The 14258-nt window shown below is 45.6% G+C and overlaps 1 protein-coding gene across 6 annotated transcripts in view; it reads right to left on the bottom strand.

Annotated features, from left to right (window-relative positions):
* Positions 1 to 14258, bottom strand: part of TNC (tenascin C) — a 93974-nt gene that overhangs the window by 41899 nt on the left and 37817 nt on the right. For 3 of the 6 annotated variants that reach the window (XM_060154523.1, XM_060154517.1, XM_060154518.1), the window contains exons 7-12: positions 12466 to 12735; positions 11527 to 11712; positions 11194 to 11283; positions 9492 to 9755; positions 1561 to 1833; positions 250 to 522 (exon numbers count right to left, since the gene is read on the bottom strand). In XM_060154523.1, coding sequence (XP_060010506.1) covers positions 250 to 522; positions 1561 to 1833; positions 9492 to 9755; positions 11194 to 11283; positions 11527 to 11712; positions 12466 to 12735 — 1356 coding nt within the window. The remainder of the gene's footprint in view (positions 1 to 249; positions 523 to 1560; positions 1834 to 9491; positions 9756 to 11193; positions 11284 to 11526; positions 11713 to 12465; positions 12736 to 14258) is intronic. The other 3 variants (XM_060154519.1, XM_060154520.1, XM_060154522.1) reach the window with 1 other exon arrangement.

Raw genomic sequence — 14258 nt, 5'->3', positions numbered from 1 at the left:
GCTTTAAAAGAAAAGTCACCTCAATTTATATAAAAGAAGAGTAGGTGGAACTTTCCATGGAATTGGCTGCCACGCTAGGACTAGGACGCGGCCAAATAAGGGACAGGACCTTTGTATGGAAGCAGGGATGATTCACCGGTATTTCCCACTGGGGTAGGGGCTGAACCCAGTTTAGAGGAGGGAAGAGCGTTGATGCCTCCTGAGCAGAGACAGTGGGAGGAAACAAATTAATGAAGTAGCCTAGAATACCTGTCAAGACTTCAACAGAGAGAGGGGTTGTGCTGAAGTCCCGAGTCACCCCGCGGATGGTGACGCTATAGTGAGTGTCTGCCTTGAGCCCAGGCAGGTCCACGGACCTCAGTCCTCCCGGGACAGTGAGGTTTTGGGCTGCCTCCTCTGTGTCAGTTTCCTGCACCTGAATGAGAAACTGCTCGTAGGCTCCTTCCGGAGCTGTCCAGTGGAGTTTGAGGGCATCCCAGCCCACCTCGGACACCGTGACCTCTCCCAAATGGGGAGCTTCTCCTGGAGAAGGACAAAAAACCAGGGAGATCAGCTCGGTGCTTTGAGACCACCTGGAGGGGTGGGATAGGGAGGGTGGGAGGGAGGGAGATGCAAGAGGGAGGAGATATGGGAACATATGTATATGTATAACTGATTCACTTTGTTATAAAGCAGAAACTAACACACCATTGTAAAGCAATTATACTCCAATAAAGATGTAAAAAAAAAAAAAACGAATGGGCAAATGTTGAGATAGCAAATGCAAATAAAAAAGATAAAATATTTAAAAAAAGAACTAGTTTAACGATCAAATCACACACCAAGATCCAGGGACTCCTTAAGGAAAGAATAGGCTTTATATTACTTTTTTTTTTTTTTTAAATGTGACTTTCTTTAGATAACCATGCAGCTTCCTAAATTTGAGAAATAGAGCCAAGGGGGTGAGGCGCAGGAGAACATTTGTGATCTTATTTCATTAAGGAATTGCCCTAGCCTCCGGCAGACAAAGAGATTATTATTATTTTTTCCTTCTAAATATAATGCCTTAACATCCCTCACCAGGAGGGAGCCTGTTTGTGAAGCCAAAGGTCCCTGCCATTGGGGCTGTGTGTATAGTCCCCAGGCTGGGCTATGCACAGCCCCAGAGGCTGTGGTTCACGTGGGGTGCAGTGAGAAAGCTACCCCAGGAGTTGTGCGGCTTGATATCTTCCCATCATTAGGCACCATCGTGCTATTACTTAAGGTACTCAAATCTATTCAGAAACGAGTTGCGGGGCTTCCCAGGTGGGAAGTGGTTGGGAGTCCGCCTGCCGATGCAGGGGACACAGGTTCGTACCCCGGTCCGGGAAGATCCCACGTGCCGCGGAGCGGCTGGGCCCGTGAGCCATGGCTGCTGAGCCTGCGCGTCCGGAGCCTGTGCTCCGCAACGGGAGAGGCCACAACAGTGAGAGAGGCCCGCGTACAAAACAAAACAAAAACAAAAACGAGTTGCATCTGATTATCCTTGGGCGGGTTCCTGTTGGGAAAAACAGAAGCTATAGACAGAAAGGTAAGAGGTACCTGTGGAGGCCTCAGCAGAGAGCATTGGTGTTCTGTGGCCCCGGATCACCCCGTAGATGGTGACTCTGTAAGGGGTGGCGGCCTTGAGGCCCTGGATGTCCGCAGCCCGCAGGCTGCCGGGCACCGTGAGGTTCTGAGCTGCCTCCACCCTGTTGGCCTCCTGCACCTGAATGACAAAATGCTCATAGGCCTGGTCAGCTGTGGTCCAGTTGAGTTTGAGGCCGTCCCAGCCAGCCTCGGTCACGGTGAGGTTTTCCATTTCAGGGGCGTGGTCTGAATAATGACAGAGACGGGGTCAGTTAAATCATTCCTGAAATGCTTTCCATCTGGGAGCTCAGAAATGGCAAACCCGCTGCCAATGCTGCGAGACCACGGGGGCCCCAAGGGCCACCTGCATCCCTGAGCCATGCTGTCGCCATCAGAACACCAACAGATAAATCAATAGAATACTTATTTTGCCTTGTTGTGTGTTTGACTTTTGAATACGGTGTTTTTCTACTGAGCAGTGTCCTGTGGATTTGGAAAATGCTACACGTCTGTGTTAGTACTGCTCTGGGCTGCAGTTTCCACTTTGGAAAGCGGCTCTCATCTTAAAGGTGAGATCATAGGAACAGCCTTCGGCTACGCTCGGGATCCTTGGCCTGAGCCGTCCAGCCTTCTGTGTTTTGAGGAAATTGCCTCCTCTTAGATTCTCTTCCTTTCCGTGCTTCCTCAGTCTCTCCTGGAAGGCATGTTTTAGTCTCTTTATGTTGGGATTTTTGTCAGTTTCTGGGGCTCAAATCAGTTTACATAAACCACTTCAGAAAGATCAGAGATAAATTAACACAGTACAAGTAAGACTGTCCAGAGGAAGTCACTGAGTCTTTGCAAAGCTGTCCCTCATTGGATAGAAAGAAAGACTGAGGGCCTGGGAGAAATAGCTTATTAAGCTCAGTTAAAACTTGCCGTCTTTATTCATCTCTAGAATGAGCAAAGCACAGAACGTTCACTTGTCTGAATGCATATGCCTTCAAGGTGATAATTTGCCCAGGGCAGAGCCTAAATGGACTTTGCATCACCTAGGAAGAAAGGATTTTCTCTGGAAACAGATCCTCTAAACAACGGAGTAAGAACTGCCTTGAGCTCATTTAGGTGAACAAATTGTTTCTCTCTATATGCCTCACATTGGCTGCTCATTTCAAATCAGTCCTATCTGTCCATTAAAGCAGACGTCTCACTTGAAAACCTTAGCTTGCAGTTGGATAGAAGATATCCTTTCAGAGGGGAAACTGTTTCTTTTCAAGAATCTGTTTGATTCAGACTTTTCTACGTTCTGGGGAAGGTTCTTCCTAATTGTTCCATTTTGGCAAAGCTGACACTCCTTCAAATCTTGTTTGATCTAGAACCACGGTCTGCCAACTATGACCTGAGGGTCAAATCCAGCCTGCTGCCTCTCTTGGTAATAAGTGAGCTGACAACAGTTTTTAAATTTTTAAATGGTTGGAAAAATCCAAAGAAGAATACTTCATGACAGATGAAAGTATATGAAATTCAAATTTTGATGTCATAAGTAAAATCTCGTTGGCGCTCAGCCATGCCTGCACAGTTACACATTGCTGACGGCCGCTTGTGTGCTGCAGTGGCGCAGTAGAGGGGCTGAGACCGAGACCACATGGCCCGAAAAGTCTAAAATACTGTCTGGCCCTTTCAGAGAACGTTTGCCATACCTGACCTTGACCTTCATTCTACAGATCCCTCATTCAACCCAAATCTGTGTCCTGGAGCCCTTATCCAAGACCCCATAGCAGTTCTTAACCACACAGACATGGTCTAGGTGAGAAAAAGAGGCCCCCAAGCTCCAAGTGATGTATCTACTTGTGGGGAAATAAAGGGGAAAAGCTCAGCTATCTTTTAACCCAGTGGCCCTTGTGAGGCCAGGAGCAGTGCTCCAGTTGTAGCAGTCATCTCCTTGACCTTGGGATGTCAGCACAACTAAACTCAGGAGTGTGTCCTTTCCAAATATTCCAAGAGCCCTCATGCATGAAGAGACATCAGACAAAAACCAATCTAAGCCAAACTGTAAAGTTAAGGAAATGAACTCTGTGGCCCATAAACTCTCCTTTTTATCCCCCTTTCTTATTTTTTTTCTCCTGCTGCTGTCAAAACTTCTTGTCAAGAACCTAGCTGACATTGATAGTTGACCCCCCCTTGTGTGAATTAAGTCAGTGTTTCCTCTCAGGTAACTGCCTTTTAAGTTCTTTCTCTAATTATGACATAAAGCATATTTTTTTCCATGAAAGAGATTTCAGGTACCAGGTTGCAAGAGATGTGGGGAGAATTACCTAACTGGGGGAGGGAGGGGTTATGGAGGGGTTACAGGTCATCTGTTAAGCAGTTGTAGTAAAGATGGTTGGAGAGAGGAGGAGATCCACATTAGAAAATGTCTCTTCCTCATGAGAACCATTGTTTTCTTTAAATCAGCTTTTTTATATGCCACGGATACTTTATACAATGTCCTTCACATCCTGCTTCATCTCTTCTTACAGTGGATAGAGTAATTTTCATAAAATGTCATGTTGCTCAGTAAATGGTAATAGTCATGGTGATGATACTTCCACCAAAATTTTTGGCTATTCTTCCACTTTTGTGTGTGTGGGGGGGAGGGGGTTAGGCAGATCAAGAAAAAAACAATCAGTTATATTTAGTGCTGTGACCGTGACCACTGCTGGGTGGGTGCATTTGGTGCCCGACCCAAAACCCTTCACTAAACAAATGCTAGACAGATAAGTAAAAGGTGTAACTTCAATGAATAAAATCAGTAGATAAATTAAAGGGAGGCAGGTAAGAATTATGAAAAGAGAGGGAAAAACGTGAATAAAAATACAGCAGACAAGAGTCGAGATCGAGACCAGAGGCTTCTCATCAGTGCGGACTCTGCATTTCAACAGCAAATGACACACTTGTGGGCTTACGGCCCCAGAAGCCCAGTGTTTCCGTTGTATAGTTCCATAGTGAATTTCTTGGCCTTTCTTTATGAAAAGGCTGTTGTCTTTTTCTTCCAGCTGTGCACTGGCATCTACCCTCTGAACAATGTCAGTGGGCCTGGGAAATCAGAATTTCAAAATCCCATTTCTGTGCTCATGGTGAGTTGACCAGCTGGCCTGGGGGAATTTCTGGCTGTGCCAACTTTAAATCTTTAGATTGCCACCATCTTATAGATGGTAATTACCAAGTGCTGACTGATGAGGAATCCACTTTTAGTGCTCACCGATGGGAGAGAGAGTGATTCTCCAACAGCAGCGGGATGGCCAAATTCAAGCCTCAGGACCCCTAAGGGTAGATTAAATTGCTTGGATCTCATCTTGTAAAGTTAATTGAAATTAAAAGCCTTGCCTTAAAACTTTCTGGTGACTCTTCACACTGTCAAGAATGAAACCCAAGCCCCTCGGCATGATATTCACTGCGCTTTGTAGATGGTACTGATAATGTCTGTAACCCTGTACCCTGTTATCCCCAGCTCCATCATACAGCGGGACTGTATGGCTGGTGTTTCACTAACATGAAGTTTCTCATGCCTTTGAGCTTCTCACATACTGTTCCTCCAGCTGGAAATGTCGTCACTCCCTTCTCCACTTGCCCAACGCATTTTCCTTTTTTAGGATTCAGCCAAGTATCACCTCTTCCAAAAAGCCTTCTCTGATACGCTGCCTTCACTTTGCTTAGGTCTGGGATGGGTATCTGCCTCTGTGCTCCTGTAGCTTCCCACACTTTCCTCTAAGCAGACTAGTTACGTTCCTATAATTTTGGTTTTGGTTCTGTCATTCTCACTGCAATGTGTGTCATTTCCTGAGTGGAGGGGTTGTGTCTTTCTGTTCTCTATACCAGCACTGCCTGACCCATGGCAGGTAAGAAATAAATACTTGTTGCATGGATAGATATTTGACTAAATTTCAGTTTGCTCCATGAGAAAATCAAAATGGAAAATTAGAGCAGAATGTTTTCTATTACTTGCAGCTGTGGCTAAAAACAAAATTCCACCTTTCTGCTTCCCAAACCCTTGAGAATTACTGGGGTATCACTGTCAAGTCTTACGCGGTGTGGGAGGATGCTTTATTGGCCTTGGGTTTCTGCATATCCTCCCTGCTTTATGGCCCTTACTGCTCAAAGAAAATCATGGCCTCCACTTCAAGCAGGGTGTTGTTGAGTTTATTAGAATACAGATATGGGGCCAGAGGGGGAGATGCCTGGCACAGACTCATTTTGTTCAATGCTAACAGGGATAGTACCTTTTTTCTTTCTTTCCTTCCTTTTTCCCCCCTCCGTCCCTTTCTCCTTCCCCCCATCCTTCCTTCTTTCTTTCCTTCCATTTTTATCCAGAGTAAGCTTAATTAAAGACTCCAGGAGAACGACTTCCCTTCCCTTAATCCTTAAGAGAGAGAATTTGGGCCTTTGATACAGAGGTGAAAGAAAAAGACCAGAAGATTCAGTGGAAATACTGCCTCTGGAGGAGCTGGAGTCCCCAGATGCTCGTGAAGCACATGCCCCGTGTTTGGCTGTGTTCAGGGCACTGGGGCTGCAGCGCTGGATGAAGGAGACAGAGTCCTTTCTGGCTAGAAGTAGGAGGCAGGCCATAGGTGAGTAAACCAACGAGTGAGTGACGTCAGGCAAGTGTCATGAGGGACTCTGGAGCAGCATGAAGGGGTAAATCAGGATAGGGCACCGTTTTAGACTGGTTGACAGAGAGGTCTGTTGAGATGAGACTTGAGCTGAATGAAATGAGGGAGGTGCTAGGTGTAGAACTAGGAGAAGAGTGGTATCTAGGCAGCAGGAGTAGCATGTGCAAAGGCCCTGAGGTAGGAGCAGGCTTGGCATGCTTAAGGAACAGCGAGAAGGCCAGGGTGACCACAGTGAAATGAGCAAGGGGACAAGTAGTGGGAGTGAGGTCAGAGAGATGGGAAGGACCAGACTCCGTAGGGCTGTGTAGCCTGTGATAGGGTCTTTGCATTGTATTTCAGGTGTGACGGGCAGCTAGGTGAGGCATACTTTTAACTTAACTTGGTGCTGCCTCAAGGAAAAGGCTTGCGCTTTGGCTCAATGCCGCGACTAGAGCCCTGGAATTCTCTGGGAAGAACGCTTTGGGGCAGCCAATTTCACATCTTCTCTGTAAAACCCACAGACAACGAGCGACACTTTGCAGACTTCTGCTATTCAGAGTCGAGTAATGCAGAGCTGGGAATCCCTTTCTTCTGACCTTTGAACCTACAACCCTGTGACATTTCAGGACTCATAACCACATGGTACCTTCCTCTAAGCGCTCCCACTTTTCCTGTTTCTTTTTTCTCCCCATGTGTTTACCAAGGCCGGGTGCCTGGACTTCTGCTTCGTTACGCCTTCCACAGCATAGTCCTGCTTGCCTAGTTACAGCAAGTGAAGGTGTCTGTTTACTAGACAGTTACCTCCTTGGAAGCCCAGACTTGTCTTCATGGCTGTAGTATCCCCGGGACCTAGCACGGAGCATGGTTGTAGTGCATTCCTGACTGAGTAAATGAAGGAGATATTTACTGGGAGGATATTGTAGGAGATACTTATTGGGAAGATAGACTTCAGGAGATGCAGAGAAATGTCCACCTCACTTTTAATAAAATAAAATTGTTCTATGGAGAAAGCCAGAGAGAGAAATATTCTAGAGACAATGGGGGAAGAGCCCATAAAAGGGACTTTGCACATTTTTCCTGTAATGAAGAATGTCTTTAAATACGCAACGTGATTTCTTTGAAACAGTGTTAAGGAGGCACGGCTGGGGAAAAGAAACCACTGAGCCCTTGGGATGCCAAAACTGGGCTCTTAGTTAGAGACAAAGTAATTCCAGCCTGTGATTCACTTGAAAGCTTTCATCTCCCTGAGCGGCTAAAGCCTGGGGATTCCCTGCTGGAGATAGGAGATAAAGTGGCTATAGCCAGAGGGTAAGATGATTGAGTGGAGATAGGAAACTCTCTTTAATCTAGCATTTGTAAAACTCGGGGAAAAGTGAAGAGAGAGGGAAAGAGAGAGAGAGGGAGGGAGGGAGAAGAGGAGGGAAGAGAAGAAGAAATTCCCTCTCTTGTTTCTCTGATTCATTTGTGGTCCCTTCGCATCTTATAACAAACTTATGTTTATAAAGCTGAACCATTGAAACCTCTACCGTAGATTTATTTCTTCCCCAATTTATTCTCCCCTCCCCCCTCATCTATGATCAAGCTACCCACCCCCCACCGCCACACATCCTTGACGATCATCTCATAGCTGCGTGGGAAGCAGTCCGTGCACAGAGTCAACAGAACTGAGCACCTGAGCTCACTTTAGACTTTCTGAAGAGGCTGCTCTTTGTCTACTAAATACCCCTTCTCTCTCTCTTCCTTACAAACTACCACAATTTTATGTGGGCAGCAACATGCTCCGCCAGCAGACTACCTTTCCTAGACTTACTTATAGCTAGAAGTGGCCAGTGAAATGCAAGTAGAAGTCATTGGTGAGGTTTCCAGAAAGACTCTCATCTAGAAGTTACTTTTTTTTTTTTTGGTTTTGGCTCTTCCTTCTTCGTGCTGCCTAGAACACAAATGTGAAGGCTGTACTGAAGTAGCCGTATTGTGACATGGAGGTGACTTTGAGAATGGAAGCCAAGAACTAAGACTAGTGAAACAGAAAGCTAGAAGGAGCCCAGATCCCCGATCATTTGGAACTGCTGTGCCATCCCTGAGCCACCTATAACCGCAGACTGACTTTATGAGAGAGGAAACCAACTTGTATCTTGCTTAAGTGACCGTTATTTGAGATTTCTGTTACATGCATGTGAAAGTATCCATAAATGACAAAGACGCTTCAAGGCATTTCCAAATATGCCCGTCAGTGCAACACATTTTCTGCTTATGGAGACTCAGCTGGAATAGCATCTCTGCCAAGACACCGTCCCTGGCTGCTCCTGACTCCCCCATTCACTCCCTTTCCTCGGCTGAGTGCTGCCCAGTCACTCCCTTTCCTTGCTTGAGTGCTGTCTGACATCCATCTGGTCTTCCCCCAGGGACTGTGAGTAAGTGCACATGAGTCAGAATAGCAGTGCTAAGTACATAACCCATTTTTTTCCCCTCCAGTATCAGCATACCACAATATATTCAGTGGGTTCTCAATACATACTTACTTATTGAATTGAAACTAAAGACTATTACTTGTCAGACCCTGAAGAAGTAACATTTTTCCCCTGAACCTCTTGACTATTTGGGGGCCAAAGTTAAATGTGTATATTTTCATATAGGAAGAACTGATTTTTTTTCTCAATTTAGCCATTGAGAAAATATAGAAGCAGGTACAAAGAATGGGATACTTGGGCTAGAAGGGATACTGGAGGTCAGGATTAAGCTGTCGTGGAAAAACAAAGTTCACCTCTTAATGACCAAGAGAAAATGAGAAGGCCACCGTGGAAGGCTCAAAGGACCGTGTGCAATGTTTCAGGAAACCTGAGAGGAAAGCAAAAGACCTGGAATAAAAACAATTAATGGGAAAAAAACAAGGAATTATTCCCAACATCTTGGTCATCTTTGAAAAGAAATAAAATGAAAAGTGAATTAATTGTGCTAAAGAGGGAGGAAAATGAGAAAAATTTAAAAGATTCTGTGAAATGCACAAAATTAAAAAAAAGAAAAGAACCAAAGACAAACACAAACTTTGATGCTTTAAGTTCTCCTAGGAGGAAATATTTAAAAACCACTTTGCTTGCCCAGCTAGGGAACTTTGCTGTTGATGAGTTGACAAGAGGAAAAGATAGGTAAGTAACTCTTTCAAATGGGATTTAGAGCGGTCATGAGTAGAGACATCCCCACGTCTTCCCATCTGGTCTTCTCATTTGAAGACAATCTGGCTGATGGGTCTGCAACCTCAGAATCAAGAGGGTGAGGCGAGAGCTCAGAGGCTGACCTCACCTGTGGATGCCTGTACCCGTGCAGGCTTGCTCTTGTGCCTGCCCTTCTCTGCTGTGAGGAGGATGGTGTATTCCTGCCCAGGTTCCAGGCCTTTCAGGACGTAGGAGGTGGTGCCTCTGGGGAGCTGCACCTCCACTGGCTGGCCCGAGGGAAGACTGTAGTTTAGGCGGTAACGGTCACACTTGGCCAGTGGCGCCTGCCACAGCAGGGTCAAGCTGGTCTCCGTAGTTTCAGAAACCCGAAGGTCCCTGGGCGCGTCCAGATCTGGGAGGAAAACAGAGAGTTGAACACCCTTCAGGCTTCAGGGCAGGACTGCTTCTGGGGCTGAAAGCTGGTTGTGGGCTACAGTCCTAGGTCTGCCGTAGCACTGTGTGGCTACAGGTGACTCAGCTGTCTGAGTCTCAGTTTTCACCTTTGTGAGATGCTGTTATTGTACGGTACCTCACTGAGTTTTTGAAAAATTAAAAATACTATAGTGATATATCCATACCATGAAGTGATGCTCAATCAAATGCCTTTAAAAGGAACTGATTATTGATACAAGACACAATTTGGATGGATCTCAAGAGAATTATTCTTAGCGAAAAAGCCAATCTCTAAAGGTTGCATATTGTATGATTCCTTTTATGTAGCATTCTTGAAATAACAAAATTGGATGAAGCGCAGATCAGTGATTGCCAAGGATTAAGGTGAAGGGGAGGGTGGGAGTTGCCTTGGCTATAGAAAAGTGTAGCAAGAGCGATCCTTGGGATTGGAACTATTTGGTGTCTGACTGTAGTGGTAGATTCCAAAATCTACAAGTGATAACATAGAAATACACACACACACACACACACACACACACACACACACACACAGCTGAGTGAAATCTGAATAAAGTTGATAGACTGTATCAATGTCAGTTTCCTGGTTGTGATAGGGTTCTGCAGTTACACAAATTTTACCAATGGGGGGAACTAGACAAAGGGTACAGATCTCTCTGTATTCTTTCTTACACTGCATGTGAATCCACAATTACCTCCAAATGAAAGATAAAAAAGAATATGTATAAGTGCTCAGCATTGGATCCTACATAATGATCTCCCCACACCAGCCACCCTTATCATCACAGTCTGGGGGGAGATAAGCAGGAGGCTGGTGGAGAGGTAAAGGGAAGAGTTTTCTTTCTTTACAAATTTTCCAGAAAAAACAAACAAACTTGCAGAAAGAATCAGTGGCCTCAAATCATGTAGCCCCTCAGCATCCTCCCTCAGAGGCTGGAGCTGCAGGATGCAATACGTAAGAGCAAAGATTGCCTTAAACTACGCTCCTGCCACTTATAATTTATGTGATGAGGGTATGCAATATAAGTTAAGTGTTTGCTAAGAGAAAAGCCCCCAGATGTGTTTTGATTAGTCAGTGGTTTATAAAAAATTGAATCAGTTGCCAACTTTCAAAAGTTTGTAGATCTCTTATAAAGTCTGGTTCCAATTTTTTGTAAAACATCCCGTCCCCCTTCCTGCGTAGAGAGTAGCGTTAGGATCATTCACGTGGGGAGTGCTTATGCTACTTTGGAATGTGGACATCTGGGCTGGATGATCCTAGAAGCCCCACCTCCCTCTGGGCATCTACTGTTTCTTTTTAAGTAGGTTTCCTGCCTCCTGGACCCTGTTGTGTCTGCTGATGGTAGTCCCGTGGAGGTGGGAATCCAGGCGGGCCTCACCTGTGGCCGCATTGATGGTGGCTGGGTCACTCTCCTTGTCCCCCTTCACGGCAGACACTCCAATACCATATTCGGTTCCTGGCCTCAGACCTAAGAGAGAACATGCAGGTTGAGATTCAGCCCCAAACTGGACAGACTTTCAGAAGGCCATAAAAATGGCCCTGAACTAGTCCCTGAAGGCTACGATTTCTCAATGTCTGGACTGTTTCACAGCCCGACTCACTGATGCCCAACTGAGATGGGTAGCTGGGAACCGTTTTTATTCACTCTCTGGAGGGTTGCAACGTGGGGACATGCCCCCAGGGCCATTTGGGTCAGGGATGCGGACCTCACCTGTGAGTGTAGTTTTGGTTGTGGTTTGTTGCCTCCTGGGGACTTCTACCTCGGCATGGTCACCTCCGGAGATGGGTGCGTACTTAATTCTGTAATTGTCGGCGGCCGCCTTGACGTTCCTCCACTCCAGGGTGATGCTGTTGTCTGTCTGGGAGATGCGGCGGAGATTTCTGGGCGCATCCAGGCCTGTTTGGGAGAGGAAGCGGCATTGGTATGGAGAACACCAGGCACCAGGAGAGAGGGAGTCCTTGACAGTTCAAGGTGAGACATGAAAGGTGCCTGCCATTGGAGAGAAATGACAGAATTGCCCACACACTTCTCTGGTTCAATAGTTAATGCACACATCTAAACAAATACTACATACTTGACACTTTCCTCATTATTAAAGCACATGTTACCTCAATCATTCACGTTTTCCACCGATTTCGTGCTTAATAAAAACTGTACAGAAACTTGCAAATAAGCTCTGTGACTGTAAGAACATGTTTGTTGTGTTCATCACTGGATTTTTAATAACTCATACGGAGCTTACCAAGCTCTGAAAAACTATTTAGTGAATGAATGATTGACACTTTGGTACTTTTAAGATAGTGCTGTAGGCTAAGAGGTTAGAAGGCATCTTTGTCATTTATGTTTTCCATATACTGCATTTTATTATTAAAATATTTATTTAAATTTTGTTTTAACCAAAATGTCTGAGAATCTCAGACCAGAATCTTCTATGTAGGCAAAAATTTTCTTTTGCCTTAAAAGGTTATTTGGGGTAATATTAATCAATCAATTGCTATAGTATTTTAAAATAAAACTTAAAGGAATGAAAATCCCCTTTCCATTGTTTCCACTGTAAAAGGAGCCTGGAAGACACCCCGACATGTAGTGGGGATGGGAGTCTGGCAATCTTTCCTCTCCTGGGGCTGTTAGCAGGGGGAGGCCCGTTACCTGTTGTGAAGGTCTCTCTGGCGGGGCTGCTAGACATGTCGGCCCTGTGGGAGATGAGGGAAACCTCGTACTCTGTGTCTGGCTTCAGGTTCCCGATGGAGTACTGGTTCTCCTCGTGTGTGAGGTCGATGCTGGTTCGGTCGCCTGGCACATCTTTGATCCCGTATGTGAGCTCAATGCTGTCGATCTCGGCCAGGGGCTTGGACCAGGTGATCAGAGCAGTGGTGTCTGTAACGTCTTTCACTTCAATCTGGCTGGGGGCGTCCAAGCCTGTGACGGGCAGAGGACAGAGGGGTTTCAGAGGTCAGGGCCAGTGCCAAGGGCTGAGCAGAAAGAGGGCTTGTAGCCTTCCAGATGCGTGAGCGTACGTTCAGGTGCGTACTGGCCAACTGACCTTATTTTGTCTTTCGGAACCTCAGTTTCCTGTTTGCTGTGCTATAAGTAGGGATGATGACAATTACCTTGTAGGGTTTCTGTTTTTTCAAACATTAGAGGAAATAATGCGTGTGGAGCATCTAGCACATAGCCTGCAATGTAGTGGTTATATGATAAATGGTTGTGACTATATTATTATCATCATCATCATCATCATAAGTTGAAGAAACACACTTACGGGCTACTTCACTTGAAAAACATTGACTCAGCCTCTATGGTTTTTTAATTAGGCAGAACTCCTAACTGCCTAATTGGTAACTTCTCTATCCAAATAATGAAACAGAAAAGTGAGGCAATGACTGTCTTGACAATGCATGGAAAGTTAGTTTTGATGAAAATAATTCAAGCAAGAAAGTCACGGCTATCTCAAGCCTTGCGTGTCTCTGAGGCCGCATCTTGGCCCTTCCTCCTGCCCTGCTGCGCACCTCCTGCCCCACCCACTCTGGGCTTCCTGCTCTGACAGCATACTTCTCCTCCGAGAGCACCCCGTGTTGTTTCTCACCCCCGGCCTCTACACTTGCTGTTCCTCTGTTTCTTCTTCCTGAGATTGCTCCTCTCCCTCTAAAAATCTCCTATTCATCCTTCAAAATCCCACTCATATGTCACTTTCTAACAAGAACCATTGTCTGACCCTGTTGCAAACAGATAAACACATACTCCTTCCCCTAGGGGTATAAAGTTTCAGTTTGCAAGACGATTAAGTTCTAGAGGTCTGCTGTACAGCATTATGCCTCTGGTTGACAGTACTCTATTGTGCACGTAAAAACGTGTTAAGAGGGTAGATCTCCGGTTAAGTGTTCTTACCACAATCAAAAATAAGAGCTTCCTAGTATTGTGTTTTTCTCACTATTCTGTAACAAATTTCTCACAGTTTATTCAAACCGTATTATACAATCTAAATAGGGTCATTCAGAGAGTCGGTCTTTGACCTTTTTTTTTTTTAAACTAGATCCTTACTCTATCTACAATTTCCCCTTTCTTCTTTGCCTTTAATATTTATTTATTTATTTTTGGCTGTGTTGGGTCTTCGTTTCTGTGCGAGGGCTTTCTCTAGTTGCGGTGAGCAGGGGCCACTCTTCATCGTGGTGCATGGGCCTCTCACTGTCGTGGCCTCTCTTGTTGCGGAGCACAGGCTCCAGTCGCGCAGGCTCAGTAGTTGTGGCTCACGGGCCTAGTTGCTCCGCGGCATGTGGGATCTTCCCAGACCGGGGCTCGAACCCATGTCCCCTGCATTGCAGGCAGATTCTCAACCACTGTGCCACCAGGGAAGCCCCGGTCTTTGACCTTTTTGAATCCCGAGTGTCGCATCAGGCTTTGCCATTTATCTTTACTCTTTTTTTTTCTAATTAGATAATTTT

This window comes from Lagenorhynchus albirostris, chromosome 7 (assembly GCF_949774975.1).
Source record: "Lagenorhynchus albirostris chromosome 7, mLagAlb1.1, whole genome shotgun sequence".
NCBI classification, from domain to species: domain Eukaryota; kingdom Metazoa; phylum Chordata; class Mammalia; order Artiodactyla; family Delphinidae; genus Lagenorhynchus; species Lagenorhynchus albirostris.
The sequence above is the reverse complement of the archived record's forward strand: the minus strand, read 5'-3'. Positions and strand labels throughout refer to the sequence as shown.